This window comes from Rhinatrema bivittatum, chromosome 3 (assembly GCF_901001135.1).
Source record: "Rhinatrema bivittatum chromosome 3, aRhiBiv1.1, whole genome shotgun sequence".
Taxonomy (NCBI): Eukaryota; Metazoa; Chordata; class Amphibia; order Gymnophiona; family Rhinatrematidae; genus Rhinatrema; species Rhinatrema bivittatum.
In genome coordinates this window covers 507,350,605-507,370,102 of record NC_042617.1, presented here as the reverse complement: position 1 = coordinate 507,370,102, position 19,498 = coordinate 507,350,605, and the positions used below count along the sequence as shown (strand labels likewise).

At 45.4% G+C, this 19,498-nt stretch overlaps 1 protein-coding gene across 6 annotated transcripts in view; it reads left to right on the top strand.

Moving 5' to 3' along the window:
• The window catches only part of HMBOX1 (homeobox containing 1), a 434,799-nt gene that overhangs the window by 236,778 nt on the left and 178,523 nt on the right, over window positions 1-19,498 (top strand). For all 6 annotated transcript variants that reach the window (XM_029596166.1, XM_029596167.1, XM_029596165.1 and 3 more), the window contains one exon: window positions 15,580-15,690. In XM_029596166.1, coding sequence (XP_029452026.1) covers window positions 15,580-15,690 — 111 coding nt within the window. The remainder of the gene's footprint in view (window positions 1-15,579; window positions 15,691-19,498) is intronic.

Here is a 19,498-nt window from a genome sequence, read left to right as displayed (position 1 = left end):
CCCTTCCATTGTCTCATCAGTGACTTCTCAGCATGACCCCCATGTCTACTCAGACTTATCTTGATTGTCCAAACAGAAACATGAAGAGCCCCACCTTCAGGAGCCATTGTACTGCAGGAATATGAGGGTTGTTGAAGAGCCTTTGAACATCAGGCCCCTTCATTCTCCAGTCTCAGATATATACCGGGAAGCCATATCAGTCCCACAGCCTCATAAAAAGCAGTGTCCTACATCACCATCTGATTTGGTGAGGCAGCCTACTCTGAGACTTAGCTCCACAGAAGCAATCCAACAAATTTCAGCCATACTGTCAGGCTTCTTCTCAACCTGCTACCTGAATGCCAGTCCTCCAGTGTTTCAGATACCTCCAACTGAGAGATACAGAGAGGAACAAAGATGGGACTCCCATAAACCAAGGGAGGAAAGTCCAGGGAGCCGGGGAGAATAACTGGACAGAGTAGACTCCCTCCCTTGTTTATCAATCTCCACCATTGTCTCAAACCTCTTCTACGGGTCTCCCATCTGATAAACCGGAGGTCCCTCTGGAGTATACATCTCCCCTAGAGGACCTCATGTATTCAAAGTTCTTGGAAAAAATGGGAACTATGCTGAATGTGGAGATCCAGAAAATCCCACACCCCTGTAAAGAAGTTTTCAGAATCTTAAAAGTTTTAGACCTCCTTTCTGAACTGGCAGCCCTGCCACCACACTTGGTGTTGGATTCAGCCCTCCTCAAATTGTGGGAGTTCCCTCACTCTAACCTGCTGGTGGCCAGGAAGCTGGATTTAAAATTTCACCTCAAAAAAATCTCAGTGTTGTGGCCCAGTTCACTTCCTATGTTCTTTGGTAGTGGTTGAGCTGGCCATGAAGAGAGCAAAACAGTCAAAGCTTCATGTGAATTCCCCCCCAGGTGAAAATAATAAGATCCTAGATGACTTTGCAAAGAAAGTATTTCAGAGTTCAATGCTTACCTTACGCATTCAACAACATCAGTTTTATATGGTACAATATGTGTATGAATATTTGCAACAGCTCAAACCCTTTGTCACTCCGACACGAGTGAGCAAATCACACCTCAACCGCTACAAGATCTAAAGGAAGGAATACGTCATCTCCTTTGCTCGGTTTATGAAACCTTTGAAAGTACCTCTGCATTCATAATAGCTGCTCGTAGAACAGCTTGGTTGTGAGCAAGCTCAATTAGGGAGGACATACATGAAAAACTAGTGGATCTCCCATGCTTGGGAGATAATCTGTTTGGGGACAAGCTCCATGAAACAGTAGGACAAATCAAAGAACAGAACATGGCAGTGCAGTCCCTCACTGTACAGGCGGACCAGCCCACCACATATAAACATCAGTTTATACACTGCAAAAGACCTATCTGCCAGTGGAAGCCCTACAGGCAGTATACCCATTATAGGACTCCCAATTACCAACAACCTGGCCCACAACCTCCGTAAGCAGTGCAAAGAAGACGTCAGTGAGATTGTAGGCCTCAAAAATCTCTCCAACAGAAAACCCCAAAAAACCAGCAGGATTTTTGAAGATATCCGAGCCAGAACCACCAACGTTAGTTGGGGGCAGAGTCACAAACTACCTTTCAGCTTGGACCAAGATAACTTCCAACCGTTGGATTTTAAAAATAATCCAACAGGGTTACCACTTACAGTTCAAGGCTCCCCTCAGTTGCCTCAACTAGTCACCTAGAACAAATTCCCCTCTTGAAGCAGGAAGCAAAAACGTTATTGGCGTAGAAAGTGATTCAGAGCATTCCACCTTCCCACAACAACAAGGGGTCCTACTGCCAATACTTCCTCATCCCCAAACACACGGGAGATCTGCATCCGATACTAGATCTCCATCCATGCAACAAAACACAAAAGGAGAAATTCAAGATGACAATGCTGAAGGCCATTTTGCCTTTCATACAGCGGGGCGATTGGATGTACTCGCTCAGTCTGAAGGATGCATATGCTTATATCCCAATCCACCACTCATGCTGGTGCTACCTATGCTTCCAAATAGACCATGCACATTACCAACAAGGTACTTTCCTTTGGACTCTCTGCTGCCGTGAGAGTCTTCCCGAAGGGGTAGATTTTATAAATTTGTGCACACGCGTACTTTTGTTCGTGTACCAGGCGCGAACAAGAGTATGCGGGATTTCAATAGATACGCACGTAGCCATTAAAATCCGGGGTCAGCGCGTGCAAGGCTGCCCAAAATCGGTGGCCTGCACCTGCCGAGCTGCGCAGCCTGCCTCTGTTCCCTCCGAGGCCGCTCCGAAATCGGAGCGGCCTTGGAGAGAACTTTCTTTTGGCCTTCCCCTACCTAACCCACCCCCCCGGCCCTATCTACACCCCCCTACCTTTGTTAAACAAGTTACGCCTGCTCGAGGCAGGCGTAACTTTGCATGCGCTGGGCCGGCTGCCGCTCGCCATGTTCCGGTCCGGGGACTGGTCTGGAGGCCACGGCCATGCCCCGGAACGCCCCTGAATGACGCGCCGGCCACGTCACGCTCCCCGACGCCCCCCCCCCAGGAAAGCCCCGGGACTTACGCGCATCCCGGGGCTTTGCGCTTGCCAGAAGCCTATGTAAGATAGGCTCGGCGCACGCAGGGGGGGTTTGGGGTAGGTTTTCAGGGGTTACGCGCATAACGTACGCTCGTAACCCTCTGAAAATCTACCCCAAAGTATTTGGCAGTGGCTTTGGCGCATCTTCATCACAAGGGGTTGTGAATCTTCCCGTACCTGGCAGCTGGCTGATTGCTTCACCCAGTCCATCGGATCTTCAAAGGCACCTTTGAGAAGACCTAGGTTTCCTCATCAATTACGAGAAGTCTGTCCTCCAGCCAACACAAATCCTGCAATTTATAGGAGCAAGGATAGACTCCTTTCGGGAGAGAGCGTTTCTTCCCGAGGATAGAGTCAAACGCCTGCGACTTCTGATATTACACCTAAAAAGCAAAACCAGGACAACAATCCATATACTGTTAAAACTGTTAGGCCATATGGCAGCAGCTTTCCATGTGGTAACCCTGCAGCATATGAGTAGGCTGCAGTGGGGTCTAAAAAGGCAATGGACTCAAGGGTTCTCTCTGTCAAAAAATAGTCACAACTTCAATGAAAAGAGACATAATGTGGTGGCTGAAACCAAAAACCCTAACAGAGGGAGCACCTCTGTGACCGCCTCCTCACCAGCTAATTCTCACCACGGAAACCTTCACCACAGGCTGGGAGGCGCACCTCCTTCACTATCAAACAAAGGGGTTGTGATCAACCATAGAAACCTCATATCAGGTCAATCTCCTGGAGCTCAGAGCAATTCACAGTGCCTTAGTAGCATTTGAACATATCCTGACAGAGAAGATGGTCATGGTCCACACAGACAACCAAGTAGCCATGTTTTACATAAACAAGCCATGCGGATCCGGTTCATTGAGCCTCTGCATGGAAGCAACTCTGATATGAGAAGGGGCAACAGAACAAGCCATCTCATTACAAGCTACATATGTGTCTGGAATAGCGAATGTACAAGCAGACAAACTCAGCAGAGTATTTCACCCTCACAAGTGGGCCCTGAACCAATCCATAGCCGACAGCATCTTCGTTCATTGGGGCGTACCTTATATAGACTACTTTGCGACTCAGTACAATACGAAACTGGAAAGATTTTGTTCTCTACTTCCCAGTCCGAACAGAGAATCATTAGATGCATTTCTCTTCTCGTGGTCAACCAGTCTACTCTACGCATTCCCACCAATTCCACTTAACACGAACAATGCAGAAGTGCATCTAAGACCAGGTGGAGATGATCTTCATAGCTCCAGTGTGGCCGAGGCAACCATGGTACTCATATCTAGTACAACTGTCAGTGCAACTGCCCGGGGCACTGGATGCCAACTGATCCTCATGACATAAGAGGAAGGAATTCTACTACACCCCCTACTCTCATCACTCCACCTCACAGCATGGAAATTGAGCACCAAGTCTTAGAATGATTGCACCTTCCGAGCCTGATTCAAGAAGTTCTCCTATCCTCAAGGAAACTGTTCCCTCGCCGCAATTACTCCTTCAAGTGGTCCCTTTATCTCCATTGGTGTCATATGCAATCTATTGACCAGTTCAAATGCTTTTCGAAACTCCTACTCAACTACCTTTATCATCTGTCCCAGGCAGGTCTATAGAGAGTGCATCTAAGTGCAGTTGTTGCTTATCACCATCAAGTACATGAACAATCCATTTCTACACTCCCGTTAGTGTCTCACTTCATGAAGGGCCTCCTGCTCATGCGTCCAATGGTACAAAAAACCGCAATTCCGTGGGACAGTAATGTGGTACTGACTGTTCTCATGACCAGCCCCTTCGAATCCCTAGCGACATCGGGGCTGAAGTTTCTAACTTGGAAAGTATTATTCCTGGTACCAATCACATCAACAAGATGAACTAGTGAGCTACAGGCCCTGGTCCAGTTCTCACCATATCTACAATTCTTCCATGACAAGGAGTTATGTCCAGACCCAAAATTTATACCAAAAGGTGGTATCAGCCTTTCATTTGAATGCATACATCTCCCTACTGATGTACTTCCCAAAACACCATAAAAATGAAAGGGGAAAGACTATATACATTAGATTGCAAGTGGGCCCTTGCATACTACAAGAACATAGGGCCACAGGAAATCCCAGCAGTTATTAATTTCCTTTAACCCCATCAGGATGGGAGTGGCAGTTTCCAAAAGGACCTTAGCGAATTGGTTGACGGACTGTATCATCACTGCCATATCACAACTTCCACGCCTCTGGCTGGGAAAGTAAAAGCACACCAAATAAAAGCGACCACAGCCTTTCTGGCACATCTAAAGGCCGTACCTAAAGCTGACATCTGTAGGGCTGCAATGTGATTCTCAATTCACATCTGTACATCTCATTATTGTCTAGACAAGGTCTCTGAGTCATACAGTTCAGTGAGAAGAGCAGTGTTAATGACAGTAGGAAATAAACTAGAGCCTGCCACTTAGGTGACCGGGTTGCATATAATGGTAACAGGTGTACTGGTTTGATAGTCTGCACAAATCTTCCTCATGGAAAGCAGCAACCCTCAGCTTGAGACTCCCCAATCAGCATGGCTAATTCACTCGCTTATCGACGGAAAAAAGCAAGTTTGCTTACCATAAACAGTGTTTTCCATTGATAGCAGAGTGAATTAGCCATGTGAATCCGCCTACCTCCCTGGCAGTCTCTAGATGCTTTAGACGGACGTAGTCCAAGATCTTTGATACCAACTGAAGGCTAATGACAGTGACGACTGAGGTAATCACCGGCAACATCCGCATGTGAGCAGACTACAAAACTCTACTATAGAAGAAGGCTCCTAGCCGCACGCCGCCAGAGGACGTCGCACCCAATCAGCATGGTTAATTCACTCTGCTATCTACGGAAAACACCGTTTATGGTAAGCAAATTTGCTTTAACTACAATTCATAAAAATATAGAACAAATTTCAAAATAAAATAAAGTTCCCTAATTCCCAGCTGATTTGACTGCATCTGTTATCTTATTACAGAATATTATTATAGCACCCATGAACTACCCTGCTAAATAGTTTTCTGTGATTCAAAATACAAATGTCTGTCTGCTGTACCACTGAGCATGTTAATCCTTTTATCAGAATGGACCAAAGCATGGAATCATATCAGAAGAAAGCCAAGTTATTCCTGGCATGTGCTGAAAAAGAACAATATGGGGTTTGGGCTCATACAAAGAATCCACTGTTCACTATGTATTCTCCAGTATTTGAGAACATACACATGGGATGTAGTAATAGACACCCGCTAATGGTTTAAAAAATATTACTTTTATGAGGTTTTCTTTTCTTTAAATAGTTTGACCTTCTTACCTATGAGTAGCCTTGTTTACAACAGTGTCACCAATGACCTCATGTATTCTAAATTTGATTGGTTTCATATTGGTTATAATGTAATAAATGGCATGATGCATACAGCAAGGACCAGTCGATACCATTTTATGTGAGGCAGTTTGTGACACTTGTTTCGAATATAGTTGCTCCAAGCAACTACAATTAAACTTAAAGCAAACTTTCAAAGCAGTACTGAGCATTTTTTTAGCGACATGAATAGGTATCGCTACTTGCCCTCTGCACTTTTGAAACATGATGAAATGCATGGTGGGTACGATTTTTAGGCAGCAGATGCCTTTATACACTGTAAAGCCTTTGAATGGAGTTCTGTTGCCCTCTACAGGCCTCCATATAAGGGCTTTTTGTTTCTACTACCCGCCCCCCCCTCCCCATATTTTCTGCAAACAACAGCCCAGTATTGTGTTGGTAGTGTATGGACGTTCAGTTGACTGTACATGATGGGAAATTCATCTATCAGCCAAAAGTTTGCTCTTGCACTAGATTATTCCAAACAGTTGATCATGAGCCTTGATACATCTGATGCAGTATGTTCAGGGTAAGCCACTGTCAGTAGGCAAGATGTTCACAGTACGTCCCATTCCATAACTAACTGCCTTTTCATCAAAGTGGCTGTCCATTTTTTTTAAGGTGCTTTTTTTAATTATCTGTTTCTTTGTTTCCTTTTCATTATTTGCAAATAAGCAGAACTGCTAACAGCCGCGTAAATGTGATTGATTTTATTAAAACTTGGCTGGATTTTGAGAGCTTAGGCTAATTTAAACTAGGCAGTGCTCGGCTCCCACTGCTAGTTATTAGTCTGAGGCTGCCAACTTCGGCAATTTGCTCCAAAATACTGATTTATTTTTCTTTTCTCAAATAAAAGCAAGGAGAGAGCCAACTCCATGGGTGTGTTTACTGTTTGTCTTGAGTTAATTATTCTGGCAAGAGCTTTGCTGCATATCTTCACTTCACAGGGGGACAATTATTTCATGATAACTATGCTTTTTATTGTGTAGTATAGTATAGGTTAAAGAAGTGCTGGTAACGGATATTTTGCAACACAGAGGCTTATGCACATGGATGCAGCGATTTTATAACATACGCGCGTATATGTGCGTGTTATAAAATTGGCTATACGCGCATACATGTGTGCATAACTTTATATTGATGCGTGTGTATGGGGAATTTTAGTAGATACACGCACCGATTCAATTAAGGGCCTGATTTTTAAAGATTACGCGCGTAACCGGTCCTGCGCTCGCCTGGTCTATTTTCAAAAGGCCCGGCGACGCGTGTCAAGCCCCGGGATGCGTGCAAGTCCCGGGGCTTGCGAAAAGGGGTGAGGTGTGGGCGTGGTGGGGGCGGGGCCAGAGGCCTCTGACAGAGCGGCCATTGCTGCTCTGTTGGAGAATCATGTGCTGGCAGGCAGCCGGCGCGTGCAACTTGCGTCTGCCCAGAGGCAGGCGCAAAAGGTAAGATAAGCATTTTGGGGGGGATTAGAGTAGGGCTGGGGAGGAGAAGTTTAGGGGAAGGGGTGGGAAGGTCAGGTTAGGGGGAAGGGAATGGAGGAAGGCAGCGCGGCTCAGTACGCACAAGATGCACAATTGTGCATCCCCTTGCGTGCGCCGACCCCAGATTTTATAACATGCATGTGCATGTTATAAAATCGGGCGTATATGTGCCCGCGCCGGGTAACACAAGCGCACATAGGCCGTGCGCGCTTCTTTTAAAATCACCCCTAACTGTTTCCCCAGTTCGTTCCCAGTTCACCCCAGTAAATGAGAGGACTTCTTAAACTTTCTAGCTAACTTGCCTTTCTTTAACCCTATTAACCCCAACCCTTAAAACCCCACTGACTATCCTAATTTTATTTATTTCACAACTTACACGCTGTTCATAGCAGAGGTAAAGTTACGAGGTAGGGTCCCTGGCACATGCTTCTGCGTGTAAAGACATAACGCGCAGACTTCTTGGTACAGACTTGGCCCACCCAGACCACGCCCAGGCCCCATCCCTTTTATGAAAAAAATTTTTGTGCGCTTACAGGAGATACACACGTACTTGTGTAGTTTTTAAAATCCACGCAGCAAGCGCCGGGCCGAGTCACATCCATATCTCCCAGCTTTGGTGCGTATAGGGCTTTTAAAATCAACCAGATAGTATACAGCTATTACTAGGAACAAATAAACTTATAAGCCCTAAGATTTAATAGTTTATCAGTTAACTTCATATGATATCCAGCAATCGCTTTAATTTAAAAACTGTATTTTTGTATTTTTAAAAGGTACAATATATTATTATCATTAAAGAACCATAAAGTTAAACAAACAAACAAACAAACAAAAAAACAGCCATTTCATAGGGGTTTAAAAGGTCTGGGGTAACTCGGGGGAGTGTAGGCTATTAAACCAGGGATGTGTGGAGGATGTAGCTCAATGCTGGGCAAACTGGTCATGGCATGGACACATGCCGTTTTAAAATACCCTGACTTGAGTGGTAGAAACCTGGTTTACGCACCTAGGCGCATGTGCATTTAAAATTGTGTGCACATGTGCGCGTGGCCAGTCTATTTTATAACATGTGCACAAGTTATAAAATGGCCGCGTATCTGGGAGTGTGTTGGCATAAATGCCAAAGTGCACCTGTGCACCAGTTTGAAAGTTAATGTCCCTGTATGTCTTATGGTTTGTTCCATGCCTCTAAAAACATTGGGGTAGATTTTTAAACCTATGTGTGCACGTCCATGCGCTTCCCGGCGTGCACACATGTTATAAAATCCGTGGGCCGCGAACACATGTGTGCCGGATTTTATAATCCACGCACAGATGTGCAGGCAGCGCACACAAGGGGGGTTATTTATGCAATTTCCACGCGGGGACGCATCCTGGCCTTCCTCAGTTCCCTCCCAGTCCATTCCAATTAAGGAGCAGAGTGAGAGGGAACTTCCCTACCTAACCTCCCTTCCCCTCTCCTCCTCTCCCCCTAAACCTTACCTTTTTTTTTTTTTCTTCTTTTTTTTATAACTTACTTCAGCTCCCAAGCTGAAGTAAGTTATGCATGCCAGCAGCCAGGACAGCGAACAATGGCGCTGACCCGACCCTTACAAGAAGCCCAGCATTTGAGCGCGTACCAGCCTTTCTCCCAGGACAAGCAGGATGGTAGTCCTCACATATGGGTGACATCATCAGATGGAGCCTTGTCACGGAACACTTTTGTCAAAGTTTCTAGAACTTTGACTGGCCCACTGAGCATGCCCAGCATGGCACTAACCCTGTAACCACCAGGTGTCCCCTTACTCTCTTTTTTTCCACGTAGCAGTTGCCTCGCGGTTTAGGAGCTCTGTGAGAACTTTTCTCACAACTTTTCCACGGAACTTTTGAAGTTTATCTTCAGAATAAGTGTCCTCACCGGGGTCCCCCATTGCGATCCGTCCCTCAGGCGCTCGGTAAGTGTATTCCCCTTGTTTGCGGTCGATTCCCGGCGGCATTTCTTCTGGTGCCTGACCACCATCGACCGCATACGCGCCAATTTTTGTAGTGGTGACGGGATTTAGAAAATGCCCCGAATGTCCAAGGACCATATCCATATTGGACCCGCAAGAAATTTGTGTTTTGTGCTTGGGGTCCTCACACGAGGTCCATCAGTGCCCATGCTGTGCACAGATGACCCCTAAGGGATGCCGTGCTCGATTGGAGAAAATGGCGCAGCTCTTTGATTCAAAGCGCGCTGCTCCATCATCTCCAACTCGGGTGCTGCCGACTATAAAGGTTTCATAGGCTTCAGAAATGCATAGCCAACAGCATCGCGGAGCGGGTGACCGTCCGTCACTGACGCCCTCGAGGACATCGGCTTCATCATCCTCGGCGCCGGAGAAAGACCAGACCGAGCATCGAGGGAAAACACCGACACAGACATTAGTCTCTGACCGGTGCCGGCACCGATCCCGAAGCGGCACCGATGGCCATCGAACCACCTGCGAAGAAGACCCAGGGAGAGGAGCTCCCATCCTCCTCTGGACCTAGGTCCCCGAGGCATTCCCCACCAATATCGGTGCTTGGTACTGAGCCTCCACAGACCCCTATGGAGGCAACAGTAATGCCTAGCCTGCCTCCAACCCCAGGCACATTGCAATCTATGCCAGCCTCAAAGGGGAATTTGTCGAAATAGTCCAAGAGGCAGTGCTAAAAGCCCTTCGAGGCTTCCATTCGCCATCGGTGCCAGCCCCCATACAGACACTGGACTTGGCGCCCTCGATGTTTGCACCACTTTTCGAGCGCCTAGATACGCTCATCGGTGCTGTATCAACTCATCCTATGCCATCCGATACGTTGGTACTGAGTCATCCATGAAGGTGTCCGCAGGTCCCAATTCCTATACTGGGTTCCTCAGAGGAAGATGAGATGGTTCCCAGCCAAATCCCTCCAAGGGAGCCACCGATGCCGGAACCCACACCAGGACCATTGGGGATATCAAGGCCTAAACGTATCTCATTTTCTTCGATGCCATCCATGCCAACATCGGTTCCATCGATGCCAACACAGGTTCCATCGAAGCCATTCTGCCATCCATCGAGGTCTTCCCGTCCTCTTGGATTCAACGTACTTCCTCCTTCAGCAGATCTACAAGGAGAAGGGGAAACCCCCTATAATCCTTGGAAAGATGAATCCTCCGATGACTCTTCACATACTTCCGAGGAATTGCTCTCAGAGCCCTCACCCCCGGAAGAGAGACGACATTCACTCCTCCAGAAGACCTCTGCTTTGCCAGTTTTGTCAAGGAGATTTCAGAAACTATTCCTTTTCCATTAGTTACAGAGGCAGATACTCGCCACCAAATGTTGGAGGTTCTGCAATTTGTGGATCCTCCAAAGGAAATAATGGCGATACCAGTACATGAAGTACTTCTGGATCTTTTACACCGACTCTGGGACCACCCAGGTACTGTACCACCAGTCAACAGGAAGGCTGATGCGACGTACCTGGTGCAATAAGCCCCAGGCTTTCAGAAAAGTCATCTACCCCACCACTCTGTAGTGGTAGAGTCGGCCCAGAAAAAAGCTGGTAAGAACTAGAAAGCATTGAGACGCAGAGTCTTTCAGGGGTCAATGTTGATAGCACGAATAGCAGCATATCAACTGTATATGACCCAATACAACAGAAATCTGTGGAAAAAGGTGCAAGAAATTGCTGAAACTTTACCACAACAACAACAAGAGTCCCTAACTTCCATCCTACAGAAAGGACTAGAAGCAGGCAAGCACGAGATCAGAGCTGCTTATGACTCATTTGAAACAGCATCTAGAGTCTCAGCAGCAGGCATCAGTGCTAGACGCTGGGCCTGGCTTAAAGCTTCAGACCCATGCCCAGAAGTACAAGATAAACTTGCAGATCTTCCCTGTACAGGAGACAACCTGTTCAGGGACAAGATTCAAGTCGCAGTGGCCCAATTAAAAGACTATCATGAGACCCTGCGTCAATTGCCCTCTGTTTCCCCAGATGTTCCCTCCAAAGCCTGTAGGGGAACATGAGGGAACTTCAGAAAACAATTTTACAGATCACGCAGGTATTATCCCCCTGCGTCCCGTACTTGAGGAGCTAGACCTGCTCAGAGGGGAACTACACATCAAGTAAGGACACTAGAGTGCAGCCAGCTTCACAGGCTGCTCCTTAGGCTACATTCTAAATTCTTCCAGAGAGCAATTCCATTTCTCACTTGAATTCCATAGGAAACTAAAAATTCTACCTTTTCAGTGTGAAGCAGTGAGCACTGTACCTTTGGTGTCTCAGAACCATATACCAGTTCCCTGAGCCAGCAAGGGAAAAGGTTCTGCTCCACGTATTTACAAAATTAAAATAAAAAAAAAGACAGTCAGATGCCGACTTCTTCTGCACTTCAGTGCCCTATACACATCTCCTTGTAAATAAAAGGTATATGTTGATATCCTTAGGCACCGGGCTTCCTATGCTATTCATTGAGAACAGATCTACTCTCTGGACTTTCATAAATATGAGCCCATTCATGTACTCGCTACTGTTCCTAAAGAGCTTAGCCAGTAGTGGCTGCTCCACTACTCCTCAGAGTCTATTCCAGGTTTTATATCTGGACAACCATCCTATAACAGCCAGTCCAGCCATGGCACTTTGAATCTGTTAACTCATTATACGACTCCTATACTCTCTGGGATTTTTAATCACCTACCAATGATCCCATGCGATATCACCTACTCATCTCTCCTCTTAGAGAGCTGATCTAGGCTTCACAAGTAGCCAAACAGGTATCCCTAACAATTGTGCACTCACACTGTCCAACCTCTCTAGCACAATGTCTTCATTCTCGTAGACCACCACGTTCCATTCCAATGAGTGAATGCACAACGCAGTTTCGCCAGAAGACTACATATATTTGAGCCTGCACCATATGGCACTTCATTGTGCTGTGCACCACTTCTGGCATGCACAGTATAACAAGTGATACTGAGATCCCATTGTTGCAAGCAGAATTCCACACCGATACCGTCAACTAACCATCGGTTCTTGCGTCTACCCTAAATTGCAGAATGGATGCTTCTGCTCCCTGCACAGGGACTGAAGAGAACCTTCCATGGTTGCCTTCATCTTTCCCTGACACATAGGTCTGCTATACGCATGCTCCCAAACACTACTCATAGCAAGACTCTCGTGAAGTTACACCAGGACAAAAGCTCCATGATAATCATGGACTATTTAGCCAACAGCAAGTTGACTTTCCATCCCTCTACTGTCGTCTCTCAAGTCCTTGTAGCTTCAAGGCAGCCTTCAATAATGAATTCTTAATGGAAGAGTTTACCATGTGCTACACACCGAGGAATTTAAACCCTTCATGTCCACATAGCACCTATTATGCTATTATAGCATCTCGTGAACTCGCATTCACTTCAATGCTATTTTTTCCTATATTTAAAAAATATATATAAATATAAGGGATGCCCCATAATAGTTCCACCCTCGGTGAGTTGATTATAATAAGTGTATCTCAGCTTCAGCTTCTTCTATGGCCACAGGTCATTGTTACGCTCACCGCCCGCAGCAGCCCCACGGTGCGGCCCTCTCACTTCTCTATACAAGCTTTGGGCTCCAGTTCCTCATTGCTGGCGGCGGTGGGCCGCCAAGCCTGACCTCAGACTTCCGCCAGTACCTCTGGCTCTGCTCCGCTTCCCGGGACCTCCAGCCAGGATGCCTCCATCAGTCGGGCCTCTCCACGGAGTTCGTGGAGAGACACCGCCAGTAGCACTGCGCCTCTCCCTAGGTGCGCACATGCACACCAGTGAAACCTTTAAAGGGCCCGCGGCGGGAACCGCTGATGTTAGTTTCCTCAGCGCTTAAATGCTCAGGCCCAGCACTGAAGCGTTGCCTTTGCAACAGGTCTCCTTGGTCTCCTCCAGGTTTCCTCGTACTCGTTGCTTCTCCGTGAGCATTGCTTCGTGTTCCTGTTTTTCCAAGTTCCTGGTTCCTGTTCCATGTTCGTCTCATCTGTGTGCTGATTGACTTCCTGGTTCTGACCATCACTACGTCTGACCTTGCCTGCCTTCTCCAAGCCGGACCACTGCTACGCCTGACCTTGCCTGCCTTCTCCAAGCCTGACCACTGCTATGCCTGACCTTGCCTGCCTTCTCCTTTCCTTGACCACTGCTACGCCTGACCACGCCTGCCTTCTCCATGCCTTGATCATTGCTACATCTGATTACGCCTGCCTTCTCCTTGCCTTGATCATTGCTACGTCTAACCACGCCTGCCTTCTCCGTGCATTGACCATTGCTATGTCTGAACACGCCTGCCTTCTCAGTGCCTTGATCATTGCTACGTCTGACCACGCCTGCCTTCTCCGTGCCTTGACCATTGCTACGAATGACTTCACCTCAGACTTCTTGAGTCCAGAGTTCCACGTTGCTTGCTACACCTTCCAAATGCCGCCAGCTTCCATTCTAGCTTGACAGTGACGCCTCTGTCCCTATCCTCTGGGACACGGACTATTAAGGCTTCAGCCTCTCTTTGTTCAGGCACCTTCAGTTCCTTCTTGTTCCTTGGTGCTTGAGTTCCTTTTCCATATCCTGTCCAGGATAGGACTATGCCATCTGCTGGCTGCTGCCTCTGGGCTGAACCATCTACTACCTATACTTAACCTTGAGGCCCGCCTAAGTCCTGCCGGCCCTGGCATCCAAAGGCTCAACCCGAGGGGAACATGGGCTGGTATAGGTGAAGCTCCAGTGGCCTCCAGCTTCAGCCCACTCCGCCTGCTGACGGTGGGGACCCGTAGGCCTTCTCCTACGGGTTGCATCAACCCCACCTCAGCCCAAGGATCCACCTCCTATGCAACAGTCATGGTATAGCACTAAACTATCATGCTTACACTACGTTCCTGCAGACTAAATTACTTACAAAGAACCTTATTGTTCCTTGTAACCATTCTATTTATTCACAGAATCGGTGAGTTACGACCTTTCGTGTCAACTCACTCTACGCAACGTTATGCCATGACATGGTTTTTTTCCACACTCACCTACATTCCTTCCTCGAAGGTAACTGATTCCATCTAACTCCATCCATACGCTTCCAGGTTGGTACACTCACTTGAGTACTCAACTTTATATATCTTGGACTATGGGAGTGCACTTACATTTATATGCACACTCCGCATTCTATCAAAACTTTACCCAACTCTTTGTACAGGATGTGCAACCCATCTTCATTACTCTGCACCATGTGTTACATTTTGCCATCAGCAAGCAAACCTTCCACTTCAGAGACGAATGAAGGCATTTTGTCATTACCATAGCAAAGTCAGTAACACTCTTCTGTTCATTACCGACTGCCAACATCTGCACACCTGCGGGGTGGAGTTCTCTCCACCCTTCGCAACCTACTATTACATGTACAAGGCCGAACAACAGTACTCTGCCTCTGGCCTCTCTGTTCTTAACATTTTATACTCAGTATAACAAACCCAACTCATTTACCACGATCCGTTGTGAAATTCAGTCTGCCTCATTGTTGCTAACAGCGCCCCAGTTGTGCTTGTTGCACACATTGGGTGCTGCTTGCCTGGATTCTTCTGAGGCAGCCTGTAGCTCGCTATTCACCCATATGTGAGGATTACCATCCTGCTTGTCCTGGGAGAAAGCGGAGTTGCTTATCTGTAACAGGTGTTCTCCCAGGACAGCAGGATGTCAGTTCTCACGAAACCCACCCACCACCCCACAGAGTTGGGTTCGCTTATGTTTTCTTATTTTATTTTTCGCTCATACTTTTGCTACAAACGAGACTGAAGGGGGACCCCTGGGGGCTACAGGGTTAGTGCCATGCTGGGCATGCTGAGTGGGCCAGTCAAAGTTCTAGAAACTTTGACAAAAGTGTTCCGTGACAGGGCTCCATCTGATGATGTCACTCATATGTAAGGATTAACATCCTACTGTCCTGGGAGAACACCTGTTACAGATAAGCAACTCCACTTTTCGCGCATGGCTGGGCCTCTTGGAAAATTCACCCGGCACACACAAAGCCCGGCCAAGTGCATAAAAACCGGAATTTATGCGCACTGGGCATTTCTACTACTTAGTCTTTTTTAAAATTTTCAGTAGAGTTCCTGTGCATGATTTTACAAACTCTTGTTTTGTTTCCTGTAGGTATCAGTCAGAGCCGGATTTCCCATTGGCTGTTGCAGCAGGGGTCAGACTTGAGTGAGCAAAAGAAAAGAGCATTTTACAGATGGTACCAGCTCGAGAAGACAAACCCTGGTAAAAATAATTAAATTAATGATTTAAGGCATAATATATCCCTAATAGCTGTGATCAGGCTGCAGTCATAGTCAAGAGCTGTGGCAACATATGAACTACCAAACTGAAGGTTTATTGGTTTGAGAAAGTTGACAGAAACCCAAGATGTGATTACGGCCTTGTTGAAGTCTTTGTTGAGGAGACTTTGTTGATTGTTTACATTTGAAGAAAGTTTCTGTTCTCCTTTCTTTTCCCTTCTCTGGTCTTTTCTATTTAACCTCCGACTTCTCTCTTTTCTAACCCTTCTACCAAGTTCCCCTTTTCCAGACCTTTGAAAGATGCTTCTCCGTCCTTACTCTTCCTTTCCTTGCCCTTGAAGGAGAATATTACTCTGCTTCTGCTACTACAGTCATGCATTTCTTGTAAAGCAAAAATGGAAAACTAGATAAATACATTGTATTTACTTTCCATTTTCAAAACTGTATATTAGATTTTGTAATCAATCCAATTAACATGGCAAGAGCCATTGATGATGTCTTATGACTCATCATACCTCACTTTATTATCAACCCTTTGAGACTGCAGTCTGTCTTTCATTTGTAATTGGAAGTTTTTTAGCTAAAAGTTTGCTCATGTTGCTATCTTTGAACTGTAAATAAACATCGTGCTATAGGAAAAAAAGTAAAATGTTGCTATTTCAGTGGGCTTATGTTGATGTAGGACAGGTCTATCATCAGTAGTAAAAACTAAACAAATAAAAGTGTCTTTGCCAATCGAATTTAAGGACTGACATAAATCTTGAAACATGGAAAGTACTTATGTTGATTGCATATCATTGATGCTGTTGCCATCCATAACAAATAGTTATAGCCCGAGTTGAAGGTGGTTCTCTTCAAACAGTTGAGATATTTAAAGTTAAAACATTGTTTTGAAAGAAAGAACTTTGACAGTTTCAACATGAATAATTATAGTGATACCGAATGTACATAATAAAATCAAATGATGTATGCTCTTTGCCAGTACAGTGGCATAAACTGTTGCCTGTCAACATATTGTTTAAGCTCCCATGCTGCCATGAAGCACTGCATCATAATTAATCATGATTCAGTGCACTTGGGCAGCATGCAAGCAGTTACAAAACCAAGTGCTTGGCTTAAAGCAGCACTGAAAAAGTCTGTCTCGCTCTCTCTCTCCCCCTATATATATATTATTTTTTAAACTTCTGATGGCTACATTTTTGCAGTAGGTGTTAAAGTTGTTAGCTTGTTTTTCACTGCCCTCCTGTTATCCCCAAAAGGGCTTATAATGGGCTAAAATCATGATCATTTTAACATTTGGCCCCATAAATGTGTGGGAGCTTAAACAGGCATGCTGCCAGCCAGCCGTTTGTTTAGACTGTATAAAGTGACTTTCGATATAAACAAACAACTATATCCTGCATGTGAAAAAAAAAATTGTTGTTACAACAGCAAGGTGAATTAGGCTGTTATTATCTTATCTTGTCAGAAACATGACCTTCCCTTTAAAATTAAATGTGTCCTTTCATTATGTTTTTTGAGCTCATATCACATTTGCTGGCATTAGTGCAGAAATTTCAAACACATAGGTGCTGCAGCTTCTAGTACAAGAGTTGGGTGAAAATGAGCAGAATCAGCAGTCACACAGATAAGTGACATCATTGTTACTTGGTGCCGATCGGACTTCTTTCCAGAGCTTTCTAGGAAAAATGCTTGGGCATATGCAGCATTTCTCACATTCACTCAGCATGCTGCAGTCCTTTTCCATGTGGTAGTACAGACACTTTTCCACCCCCCTCAGATCAGCATTCCCCTGCTAATTTAAGGTGAAATTTAAAAGAGATGCATGTGCCAAAATCAGCACATGCGGCACAAAAACAGCGCTTATGTGTGTCCATCCTGTTTTATAAACCTTGCACATACACGCTCAAATGCTGATGCGTGAACAGATCGCACGCTTAAAAAGGGGTGGGATAGGGACAGGGCAAGAGCATTTTGGAGCGGGACTAACACGTGCGTAAATAAATTGCTATTTTATAATCTGAATAAGCGGTGCATGTCCAGCTGTTATCTGTGCCCATTTACTTCTGCTATTTTTCAGATGTAAGAATAACTCTCTTTATAGCCTGACTGGGTGAAGGGTTAGGGTAAACTGAGGGGAGTGCAGGCTAAATAACCAGGGAGGTTTTCATGACCTAGAGATAAATTGGGCAAACTGATTAAACTGGTCATTTCCTTCACGTGCGCATGTTATAAAATTACCTCACTTGTGCATGTAAAAGCTGACAATTCCTAAGGAAAAAAAACGTGTAAATGCTTAAAATTAGGAGCACATATGCACACCGGGGCGTATTTTATAAACTGCGCAGATATAAAATGTAAGTGTATGTGTGCTCGCTCCCACATTGGCATGCATATGGGCACACGCACGTTCATTTGAATGTTACCATCTTAGCCATTAATGGTATCATTTTTGTTTTTACTTCTGTTCATATTTTCTTCACAGTGTGCCTCAGAAAACATATTTGTATTCCTTCTAGTTCCCTTGCCAGCTTTTATTGGCACTTTAGTATTTTATTCATTGATCTCTGTCAGAAGGCCTAATTTAGACCATTGCCCCCACAGATCTCCTGATAGCAATTTTTTCTTAATGGGTTCTCTCCTGTGTAAAAATGTCCTCCTTTGATTGTGCCCCATCAATTTTTTTGGAGCATATTTCATCAGACGACCAATGGCTTCAAGTTTTCCCCAAATGCAGGTAGAAGATGTCCATCTCATAGCATCACCAGAAGGTAAGGACAGTGATGTCATCCAAGATAAGTAATAACTGAAGAAGACTTGAAGAATTGAAGATTGGGTTCACCGAACTGGAAGCAAAGCAGATGCACCATGGAGCCAGTCTGTCCATAAGTGGCACAGAAATGTAGAAGGAGGCATCAAACCCTTCAGCACAAAAGCAGAAAGAGATTTCTGAGACAACGGCAACCTTACTTGAGCACAAAGCCAAGGGGATACAGCATCGAGAATTGTGTAAAGGCAAAGAAATACTTGAACTCCTTTGATGCATGGCTTCTATGAGTCAGAGGATCTTGGAGACTATGTTCCAACACTCACATCAGCTGTGCATGGAGGTGACTTCTGCATTCTATCCAAGGCAATTACTACAATGGTCTGGAATTAATTGCTGGAGGATGTGGTAAAAGCAGTTAATGTAGCTGGGTTTAAAAAAGATTTGGACAAGTTCTTGGAGGCTTCTTCTTATATGGAGGACAATGTTCAAAAGATATTTACATGAGTAAAAAGGTTGTCTGAAAGTTGCCCATCCTTAATCCGGCTAAAAGTATGCACTGGATTCCATAGCACACATGCTATTAGCCAGATTAAGAGGCAGCATTCTCAGGAGTGTGTTTTGGGTGGTATTAGGAAATTGTGCACATAAATTGTATTTTCAAATGTACAAATGCTGCTTCTCAGCCAATGTGAGATTGGGACAGCTCACTGGTGACAAATCTAAGGTCCACTTATCTGGTAGACTTGGAAAACATTCTGGCAGAGGGGTGCTGGTAAGCATCTGACAAAATGGCAGCATAAACCAGCTTGCGAAATCTTTTTATGAACTCCTTACATTTCCTGCTTTTACTGTACATTTTTTAATCTATTGGACTGTCACAAGACACCTATGACCATTCAAGTTGGACTTCTCTTTCTCACCGCAGCATGGAACTAAATACTCAGACTGGTCTTCCCTTTCTGATCAAGATGGCAGCCACTAAGGATGGTGATATCTCTCTAGATACTTTGCTGTCTGAGAT